General features: G+C 50.1%; 1 protein-coding gene across 1 annotated transcript in view; it reads right to left on the minus strand.

Annotated features, from left to right (window-relative positions):
- Positions 1–10,096, minus strand: part of LOC137342428 (T-box-containing protein TBX6L-like) — a 233,962-nt gene extending 223,866 nt beyond the window's left edge. Inside the window, exons 1-2 of the mRNA XM_068006350.1 lie at positions 9,876–10,096; positions 2,736–3,003 (exon numbers count right to left, since the gene is read on the minus strand). Coding sequence (XP_067862451.1) covers positions 2,736–3,003; positions 9,876–10,096 — 489 coding nt within the window. The remainder of the gene's footprint in view (positions 1–2,735; positions 3,004–9,875) is intronic.
- Positions 10,097–11,982: the final 1,886 nt, after the last annotated feature.

Genomic DNA, 11,982 nt, shown 5'->3' on the forward strand with positions numbered 1-11,982 from the left:
CCCTCCCCCATTTCATAAATCATTCCTGGCTCTCCATCTCCCTGTGCGGAATGCGGCACCATCCCATGTATTGAGCTCTCCATGTATGGACAGCCTCATGCCATCAGCCCGAGGTTTGCAGAGCATGAAGTATCTTTGTCTGCTGTTTTAATAGAGACCTTAACCCATTTTATTTTGAACACTAATATTCAAAGGGCCTGATTTCAAGGCTGTCGAATCAGGTGTGCCAGGACCTGCTGGTATAGATGGTGGCGTCTAGGCTGTACTCGTTATTGGCCTCCTTGGCAGATCTCCTTTCATGCAGTGCCATCAAAATCAGGACACGCTGTGATTGGGGTGCTTCATGAGACATCCATATCTCACTGGTACCATTGTCATCTGCAGTCCCAGCTTTCTTTGGGAATGGAGGTCTCTGCGGGCCCTGCTCACCTGACAAGGTGAGGGACGTGCTATCTCTCCGCAGATGTGGGTACTGGCAAGTGGGGCAGAAAACATCTTTTATGCAGCCTGACCTGCCTGGCATCCCCCCCCCCCCCCCCACAAGGGTCCTCTTCATCTTCCAAACATATCAGATAGGGGAATTCCCATTGGGGAACCCACTGGTTTCCGTAGTGGCACTGTAACCAAAATCTAATTTGGAACAAAAGGTGTATAAGTGTCTTAAGGGCCAGCAGGAAAAGAAAATGATGGAAAGCTGTTGAGAAAAGGTTGAACCCCGCCCCTTAACATTGCTGTGCCCTCTCCATGACCCTCCATGACCTACTAACCCTCAGCACCCATTTCACATGGGCACAGCTCGGAATGGATGTGCTGCACGACCGAACATCAGGAAATGGTGTTCGGGCTGTCCTGCTCCTCACCAACTTAATATTGAAATAAAGCTCCTGCCGACCAGTGGCCACTGGCTATGGGAAACTGAGAGTGAGGTAAGGTGGTCAACTCAAGCACTGGGGAAGTAACAGTTAATCAGTGGAGAGTATTTCACACTCGTGACTCCATTTCATGGAGTGCGGTGACACTGTCACAGGCCAAAATACATACAGCATCAAAACACCATAAACCTGTCCCAGAAACTCCACAGGTGCACAGGCGGATTAGCAGGCTGGCAGTCCCCCTCCCTCTCCTCTCCGTACGCACGCCCCCCGGTCTTGGTTCACTGATCAGTTCCGCAGTAGGATCCCCAAACAGGTGTGCAATCGGGTCTCGATGTTGGTGATTGGACAGAGTTTAGATAAACGCTACCACGAGGGCCCCGGGAGAGACAGTGCACCCACGGTAGAACGGTCTGCTGCCTGTGACCCCCGACCCCCTCAGGAGGTCATGCATGGTCTGATGGGCCCTTCTACCCTATTCTATTAGGAGAAAAGTCTTGTATTTATACAGCTTCTTAGCACGTCTCTTGGAAATGTCTCAAAGGGCATCACACAATTACTTTGAAGTGAAGTGTAGGAGATGTAGTGTTATGTAGGAGGCCTTGGGAGGAGGTGCCGGAAGAGCATAAAAGGCCATCCCAAGCCATTGACCAGAAAGGAGCAGGCTGCCGTGGGATGGGCACACAGGCACTTCCCTGCCAGGTACGGTTACCAACCCTCCCGGATTGTCCTGGAGCCTCCAGAGATTAAAAATTAATTTCCCAGATGCTACTGCCAGGAGAAAAATCGTAGGGGCATAAAAAATATCGGAGGTGGGAGTAAAGGATTTTTGGCTGACAGTCAAGAATTATCCAATCGGGTGATGAATAGTCTGTTCTCTCTCAATTGGCCATGGGAAGGCAGCGCTCCGCGAGGATTGACGTATCAGGCGACCAATGGTGGGGGCAGGGAGGTCGGAGGTGGGAGGTCATGTGATGAAACCTCTTGGAATACGTCCAACCAGAGTTGGCGACCCCATTGCCAGATCACCTGAACCAGAAGTAACATTATGAAGTTCAGAAGAGTAGATATAAGCGAGCTCCCACTCCCTCCTCGGCCCCCCCATACTGAACAGCAAGGGCTCCTGGCTGGGAAAAATGTCCAGGAGACAGAGAGTGAGCCTCTTCACCAGTGGTATATTGGACTGGCCCATTGCCAGCAGAGATCCAGGGAATTAGCGCTGATTACTGGGCAGCCGGTGAAGGCCACAAACTGAGTGACAGCTTCGTTGAGATGAACAACTCATTTGGGCAAGGAAGAGTTGCTCTTGACTCTTGGTCACTGCTTTACAGTAGCTGGGATAATGGGGCCAGCAATGGATGGTCCTGGTGTATATGGCTGCATGCCGAGGTCGTACAGTTTGGCGCAGCCCTGTATAGTGGTCACCTCCACATCTGAAGGAGAAGACAATCTGACAAGGAACTGGGAAAGAGTCTAATCATTTACACAACGTCTATCTATCATTCAGACTGTAGACAGACAAATGGCTGCATCAGATTATGATTATAAACCTCAAGAGTAAAATGTAATTTTGGCTGAACTTCCTGATTCATTAATATCCGTGTAAACCACACCAAAAGTGAGAAGATTTCCCAGCACACACATCCCGAACAGTTAATGAGGACCAAAATTCACCAAAAACTATCAGTAAATCTTCTGATCCCTTCATCTCTTCAGTGTCTTTTAGTCTTTACATATTTCTATAAAACCAACAGTGAACCTTATTGTGAGGTAGAACCGTGTGTTGAGGGACAACCTGCTGTTAATCAACTGGCTGAAACAGGCTCTACTCCAACAAGAATTACCCTGAGTTGATAACCTTACATGTCCGTGCTGGTCAAGGGTGTTGTTAGTTAGCTTGAGCTTGTGGAAAGAGATAGGCTTGCTCATCCATGAAGACCCGAAGCTGGGAGAATCCGGGTGGATGTAGAAGCGCCTGGGAAGGCTGGGTTCCGCTTTCCCTCCTGCCTCCCAACACTTGGACTGCCATTTATAACGTATGTTATCCACCGGAACAACGTCCATCAGCATAGTGTACTGAGAATGGGGATCCAGGCCCGACACACTCACACGGCACTGAGGGAAAGTCCGTCTGTCAGAGAGACAACAGAGCACTGAATTAAGAACTTCCACCTCGAAGGAATCACAAAGCACCCAGTCCGCCTCCCCCAAACAAACTGCTCGTTAGGATTCTGAATGGCTGGATTCTTTTAGTTTGACAGCCCACCCAAAGGCACTGACTCCATGCTGGATCCAGTCCCATGGTAACCAGCCTCAGCTGTGGTACATTGCCCAAACAGCCAATCTTCATGTGTGAACCTACATACTGAGACTATTCATTCACGGAGGGCGTCACGTCTATGCCTGTTTCGGTTCCCATCTGACATCTACACACACAGACTAGTCGCAGTTCCCAGCCTTTGTCCCAGCCATACAGCTTAGTTAACTCAGTTAACTCAGTTAACTCAGCCTGGAGCAGAGACTGACCCGGGGACCGTCTGGTTTGCTGGGATCAACAATAACTGAGTGTGCCGAACAATTGAAAATTGAACTCACTGAGTTCTGGAAAAGTCCCCTTTGTGATGGACATTTGGGGTAATCAACCACCCATTATACATCTCTTGCGATTTTCATTTCCAATGACTTCAACTCCCATTGGCCCTTAAACTGGCGGGTTCCCTAATCTCCTGCCATAACTTCAGGGGGGATAGAGGGGTCCTCAGAAAAACATTGTAAAGGACTATAATCAGTCACTTACATCCTTCCTCAAGGGGAATCACAGAAGTGACAGCCCAGTGGTCGGACTGTGCTGATTGATAACCTGCGGTGAATGTACTGATTGATAACCTGCAATATGACTGTACTGATAGATAGTCTGCAGCGTAACTCCACTGATTCATATTGATAGCCTGCTGTATGACTGTATTGATTGATAGCCTGCTGTATGACTGTACTGATTGATAGCCAGCTGTATGACTGTACTGATTGATAGCCTGCTGTATGACTGTACTGATTGATAGCCTGCTGTATGACTGTACTGATTGATAGCCTGCTGTATGACTGTACGGATTGATCGACTGCAGTACGACTGTACTGATTGATAGCCTGCTGCATGACCGTACTGATTGATAGCCTGCTGCATGACTGTACTGATTGATAGCCTGCTGTATGACTGTACTGAATAATAGCCTGCTGTATGACTGTACTGATTAACAGCCTGCTGTATGGCTGTACTGATTGATAGCCTGCTGTATGACTGTACTGATTGATAGCCTGCTGCATGACCGTACTGATTGATAGCCTGCTGCATGACCGTACTGATTGATAGCCTGCTGCATGACTGTACTGATTGATAGCCTGCTGTATGACTGTACTGAATAATAGCCTGCTGTATGACTGTACTGATTAACAGCCTGCTGTATGGCTGTACTGAATAATAGCCTGCTGTATGACTGTACTGATTAACAGCCTGCTGTATGGCTGTACTGATTGATAGCCTGCTGTATGACTGTACTGATTGATAGCCTGCTGCATGACCGTACTGATTGATAGCCTGCTGCATGACCGTACTGATTGATAGCCTGCTGCATGACTGTACTGATTGATAGCCTGCTGTATGACTGTACTGAATAATAGCCTGCTGTATGACTGTACTGATTAACAGCCTGCTGTATGGCTGTACTGATTGATAGGCTGCTGTATGGCTGTACTGATTGATAGCCTGCTGTATGACTGTACTGATTGATCGACTGCAGTATGACTGTACTGATTAACAGCCTGCTGTATGACTATACTGAATAATATCCTGCAGTGTGACAGTACGAGTTCATAGCCTGCACTGTCAATGGACTGATTGATAGGCTGCAGTGTGACTGTGCTGATTGATTGCCGGCAGTGTGACTGTACTGAACGATAGCCTGCAGTGTGACTGTACTGATTCATATACTGCAGTGTGACTGTACAGAATGATAATCTGCAGTGTGAATGTACTAATTGAGAGCCTGCAGTGTGACCGTACTGAATCATAGACTGTGGTGTGACTGTTTTGGTTGAAAGCCTGCAGTGTGACCGTACTGAATCATAATCTGCAGTGCGACTGTACTTTCGATAACCTGCAGTACGACTGTACCGATTGATAACCTGCACTGTGAATGTAGCGATTGATGAAATGCAGTGTGACTGCTGATACATTTTTTTTATTCGTTCATGGGATGTGGGCGTCGCTGGCGAGGCCGGCATTTATTGCCCATCCCTAATTGCCCTTGAGAAGGTGGTGGTGAGCCGCCTTCTTGAACCGCTGCAGTCCGTGTGGTGAAGGTTCTCCCACAGTGCTGTTAGGAAGGGAGTTCCAGGATTTTGACCCAGCAACGATGAAGGAACGGCGATATATTTCCAAGTCGGGATGGTGTGTGACTTGGAGGGGAACGTGCAGGTGATGTTATTCCCATGTGCCTGCTGCCCTTGTCCTTCTAGGTGGTAGAGGTTGCGGGTTTGGGAGGTGCTGTCGAAGAAGCCTTGGCGAGTTGCTGCAGTGCATCCTGTGGATGGTACACACTGCAGCCACAGTGCGCCGGTGGTGAAGGGAGTGAATGTTTAGGGTGGTGGATGGGGTACCAATCAAGCGGGCTGCTTTGTCCTAGATGGTGTCGAGCTTCTTGAGTGTTGTTGGAGCTGCACTCATCCAGGCAAGTGGAGAGTATTCCATCACACTCCTGACTTGTGCCTTGTAGATGGTGGAAAGGCTTTGGGGAGTCAGGAGGTGAGTCACTTGCCGCAGAATACCCAGCCTCTGACCTGCTCTTGTAGCCACAATATTTATGTGGCTGATCCAGTTAAGTTTCTGGTCAATGGTGATCCCCAGGATTGATGGTGGGGGATTCGGTGATGGTAATGCCGTTGAATGTCAAGGGGAGATGGTTAGACTCTCTCTTGTTGGAGATGGTCATTGCCTGGCACTTGTCTGGCGCGAATGTTACTTGCCACTTATCAGCCCAAGCCTGGATGTTGTCCAGGTCTTGCTGCATGCGGGCACGGAGTGCTTCATTATCTGAGGGGTTGCGAATGGAACTGAACACTGTGCAATCATCAGCGAACAGCCCCATTTCTGACCTTATGATGGAGGGAAGGTCATTGATGAGGCAGCTGAAGATGGTTGGGCCTAGGACACTGCCCTGAGGAACTCTTGCAGCAATGTCCTGGGGCTGAGATGATTGGCCTCCAACAATCACTACCATCTTCCTTTGTGCTAGGTGTGACTCCAGCCACTGGAGAGTTTTCCCCCTGATTCCCATTGACTTCAATTTTACCACGGCTCCTTGGTGCCACATTCGGTCAAATGCTGCCTTGATGTCAAGAGCAGTCACTCTCACCTCACCTCTGGATTTCAGCTCTTTTGTCCATGTTTGGACCAAGGCTGTAATGAGGTCTGGAGCCGAGTGGTCCTGGCGGAACCCAAACTGAGCATCGGTGAGCAGGTTATTGGTGAGTAAGTGCCGCTTGATAGCACTGTCGACGACGCCTTCCATCACTTTGCTGATGATTGAGAGTAGACTGATGGGGCGGTAATTGGCCGGATTGGATTTGTCCTGCTTTTTGTGGACAGGACATAACTGGGCAATTTTCCACATTGTCGGGTAGATGCCAGTGTTGTAGCTGTACTGGAACAGTTTGGCTAGAGGCGCAGCTAGTTCTGGAGCACAAATCTTCAGCTCTACAGCCGGGATGTTGTCGGGGCCCATAGCCTTTGCTGTATCCAGTGCAGTCAGCCGTTTCTTGATATCACGTGGAGTGAATCGAATTGGCTGAAGACTGGCTTCTGTGATGGTGGGGATATTGGGAGGAGGCCGAGATGGATCATCCACTCAGCACTTCTGACTGAAGATGGTTGCAAACGCTTCAGCCTTGTCTTTTGCACTCACGTGCTGGACTCCGCCATCATTGAGGATGGGGAAGTTTACAGAGCCTCCTCCTCCTGTTAGTTGTTTAATTGTCCACCACCATTCACGACTGGATGTGGCAGGACTTCAGAGCTTTGATCTGGTCCGTTGGTTGTGGAATCACTTAGCTCTGTCTATAGCATGTTGCTTCCGCTGTTTAGCATGCATGTAGTCCTGAGTTGTAGCTTTAGCAGGTTGGCACCTCATTTTTAGGTACGCCTGGTGCTGTTCCTGGCATGCTCTTCTACACTCCTCATTGAACCAGGGTTGATCTCCTGGCTTGTTGGTAATGGTAGAGTGAGGAATATGCCGGGCCACGAGGTTACAGATTGTGGTGGAATACAATTCTGCTGCTGACGGCCCACAGCACCTCATGGATGCCCAGTTTTGAGCTGCTAGATGTGTTCTGAATCTATCCCATTTAGCACGGTGATAGTGCCACACAACATGTTGGATGGTGTCCTCAGTGTGAAGACGGGACTTCATCTCCACAAGGACTGTGCGGTCATTACTCCTACCAATACTGTCATGGACAGATGCATCTACGACAGGCAGATTGGTGAGGACGAGGTCAAGTAGGTTTTTCCCTCATCACCTGCCACAGGCCCAGTCTGGCAGCTATGTCCTTCAGGACTCGGCCAGCTTGGCCAGTAGTGGTGCTACCGAGCCATTCTTGGTGTTGGACATTGAAGTCCCCCACCCAGAGTACATTCTGTGCCCTTGCTACTCTCAGTGCTTCCTCCAAGTGGTGTTCAACATGGAGGAGGACTGGTTCATCAGCTGAGGGAGGCAGTAGGTGGTAATCAGCAGGAGGCTTCCTTGCCCATGTTTGACCTGATGCCATGAGATTTCATGGGGTCCGGAGTCAATGTTGAGGACTCCCAGGGCCTCTCCCTCCTGACTGTATATCACTGTACCGCCACCTCTGGTCGGTCTGTCCTGCCGGTGGGACAGGACATACCCAGGGATGGTGATGGAAGAGTCTGGGACGTTGGCTGAAAGGTATGATTCTGTGAGTATGGCGATGTCAGGCTGTTGCTTGACTCGTCTGTGGGACAGCTCTCCCAATTTTGGCACAAGTCCCCTGATGTTCGTGAGGAGGACTTTGCAGGGTCGACTGGGCTTGGTTTGGCGTTGTCGTGTCCGGTGCCTAGTGGTCCAATGCCAGGTGATCCGTCCGGTTTTATTCTTATTGTGACTTTTTGTAGCAAGATTTTACAACTGAGTACAACTAGGCCATTTCAGAGGGCAATTGAGAATCAACCACATTGCTGTGGGTCTGGAGTCACATATAGGCCAGACCGGGTAAGGACGGCAGGTTTCCTTCCCTGAAGGGCATTAGTGAACCAGATGGGTTTTTACGACAATCCGGTAGTTTCATGGCCATCATTACTGATACTAGTTTTTTTTAAGTTTATTTTTAATTAATTGAATTTAAATTCCCAGCTGCCATTACGGGATTTGAACTCATGACTCCGGATTATTATCTAGACCGCTTGGATTACTAGTCCACTAAAATAACCACGATGCTTCCATGCCCAATTGACGGCAGTATGACTGTACTGATTCATATACTGCAGTGTGACTGTACTGATTGATAGCTTGCAGTGTGACTGTACTGATTGATAGCTTGCAGTGTGACTGTACTGATTGATAGCTTGCAGTGTGACTGTACTGATTGATAGCTTGCAGTGTGACTGTATGAATTGATAATCTGCAGTGTGACTGTACTGAACTGTAGCCAGCAGTGTGACTGTACTGAATGATAGACTGCAGTTTAACTGGATTGATTGATAAGCTGCAGTGTGACTGTACTGAATTATAATTTGCAGTGTGACTGTACTGATTCATAGACTGCAGTGTGACTATACAGATTTGTTAATCTGCAGTGTGACTGTTCTGATTGATAGCCTGCAGTGTGACAGTACTGATTGATCGACTGCAGTGTGACTGTACAGAATGATATCCTGCAGTGTGACTGTACTGAATGGTAGCCTGCAGTGTGACTGTACTGATTCATATACTGCAATGTGACTGTACTGATTGATAGCCTGTAATATGACTGTACAGACTGATCGACTGCAGCGTGGCTGTACAGAATGATAGCCTGCCGTGTGAATGTACTGATTGATAATCTGCAGTGTGACTGTCCTGAATGATAGCCTGCAGTATGACTGTACTGAACGGTAGCCAGCAGTGTGACTGTACTGAATGATAGCCAGCAGAATGACTGTACTGATCGATAACCTGAGGTATGACTGTATTGATTGATTGACTGCATTGGAACTGTACTGAATGACAGACTGAAATGTGACTGCACTATTTGATAGACTGCAGTGTGACTGTACTGAATCATAATCTGCAGTGTGACTGCATTCAATGAAAGCCTGCAGCGTGACTGTACTGATTGATTGACATCAGCGTGGCCATACTGAATGATAGACTGCAGTCTTACTGTATGGATTGATAGACTACCGAGTGACTGTACAGAATGGTAGTGAGCAGTGTTACTGTACTGATTCGTCGACTGCAGTGTAACTGCACTGAATGATAGACTGCAATGTGACTGTACAGATTGATAGACGGTGATGTGACTGTATTAAATAATAATCTGCGGTGTGACGGTAAAAAATGATAATCTGAAGTGTCTGTGCTGAATGATAATTGACAGTGTGACTGTACTGAATGATTACCTGCAGTGTAATTAGACTGAATGATACCCTGAATGACACCCGAGTACACTTGCATGCACCATGCAGAAATTTATCACATGCTACTGCCAGAATCAGGGGCAGATTTGAAATTTATTTTCCTCAGTTAAGTTTTAAAATCACTGTGGTCAGATGGAGAGAGCTGGCTCACAGTGGGCAGTAGCTGTGGGCACAGACTGTCCGTATCTGCTGGTTGATGAAAGCACCTTCCAGTGTGAGGGGGCCAGTGAGCAATCTGAATTCAGGGCACAGACACGAGCCTCAGACCTCAGAATAAACAGGAGGCAACATAAAAATCACAGACCCCAGGCATCTACCTTCCTGATTTAGTGATGATCATCTCATTTCCCCCAGTGTGAAACTGGTGCCACAGTGCCTTGTTCTCTAGGACAAGCTGTATTGAGCTGGAGGTGGCTGGTCGAATGTGGGAGTGTTGAGCCGAGTTGGAGTGGAGAGCTGGTCCGTCAAAGGGTGAGCAGGTGTGGTCATAGCGGCACGGAGGAGGGAGCTCGTAATCTGCCGGAGAGAAAGGGGACATTAATCTCACCCACAATGTACCCCATCACCGTGTCCCTCACCCACACTGTACCCCATCACCCTGTCCCTCACCCACACTGTACCCCATCACCCTGTCCCTCACCCACACTGTACCCCATCACCCTGTCCCTCACCCACACTGTACCCCATCACCCTGTCCCTCACCCACACTGTACCCCATCACCCTGTCCCTCACCCACACTGTACCCCATCACCCTGTCCCTCACCCACACTGTACCCCATCACCCTGTCCCTCACCCACACTGTACCCCATCACCCTGTCCCTCACTCACACTGCACCCCATCGCCCTGTCCCTCACTCACACTGTACCCCATCACCCTGTCCCTCACCCACACTGTACCCCATCACCCTGTCCCTCACCCACACTGTACCCCATCACCCTGTCCCTCACTCACACTGTACCCCATCACCCTGTCCCTCACCCACACTGTACCCCATCACCCTGTCCCTCACTCACACTGTACCCCATCACCCTGTCCCTCACTCACACTGTACCCCATCACCCTGTCCCTCACTCACACTGTACCCCATCACCCTGTCCCTCACTCACACTGTACCCCATCACCCTGTCCCTCACTCACTGTACCCCATCACCCTGTCCCTCACTCACTGTACCCCATCACCCTGCCCCTCACTCACACTGTACCCCATCACCCTGTCCCTCACTCACACTGTACCCCATCACCCTGTCCCTCACCCACACTGTACCCCATCACCCTGTCCCTCACCCACACTGTACCCCATCACCCTGTCCCTCACTCACATTGTACCCCATCACCCTGTCCCTCACCCACACTGTACCCCATCACCCTGTCCCTCACCCACACTGTACCCCATCACCCTGTCCCTCACCCACACTGTACCCCATCACCCTGTCCCTCACCCACACTGTACGCCATCACCCTGTCCCTCACTCACTGTACCCCATCACCCTGTCCCTCACTCACACTGTACCCCATCACCCTGTCCCTCACTCACTGTACCCCATCACCCTGTCCCTCACCCACACTGTACCCCATCACCCTGTCCCTCACTCACACTGTACCCCATCACCCTGTCCCTCACTCACACTGTACCCCATCACCCTGTCCCTCACTCACTGTACCCCATCACCCTGTCCCTCACCCACACTGTACCCCATCACCCTGTCCCTCACTCACACTGTACCCCATCACCCTGTCCCTCACTCACTGTACCCCATCACCCTGTCCCTCACCCACACTGTACCCCATCACCCTGTCCCTCACTCACACTGTACCCCATCACCCTGTCCCTCACCCACACTGTACCCCATCACCCTGTCCCTCACCCACACTGTACCCCATCACCCTGTCCCTCACTCACACTGTACCCCATCACCCTGTCCCTCACTCACACTGTACCCCATCACCCTGTCCCTCACTCACACTGTACCCCATCACCCTGTCCCTCACTCACACTGTACCCCATCACCCTGTCCCTCACTCACACTGTACCCCATCACCCTGTCCCTCACCCACACTGTACCCCATCACCCTGTCCCTCACTCACATTGTACCCCATCACCCTGTCCCTCACCCACACTGTACCCCATCACCCTGTCCCTCACTCACACTGACACCCCATCACCCTGTCCCTCACTCACACTGTACCCCATCACCCTGTCCCTCACTCACTGTACCCCATCACCCTGTCCCTCACTCACTGTACCCCATCACCCTGTCCCTCACTCACACTGTACCCCATCACCCTGTCCCTCACCCACACTGTACCCCATCACCCTGTCCCTCACTCACACTGTACCCCATCACCCTGTCCCTCACCCACACTGTACCCCACCACCCTGTCCCTCACTCACTGTACCCCATCACCCTGTCCCTCACTCA

This window comes from Heptranchias perlo, chromosome 25, assembly GCF_035084215.1.
Source record: "Heptranchias perlo isolate sHepPer1 chromosome 25, sHepPer1.hap1, whole genome shotgun sequence".
Lineage (NCBI taxonomy): Eukaryota > Metazoa > Chordata > Chondrichthyes > Hexanchiformes > Hexanchidae > Heptranchias > Heptranchias perlo.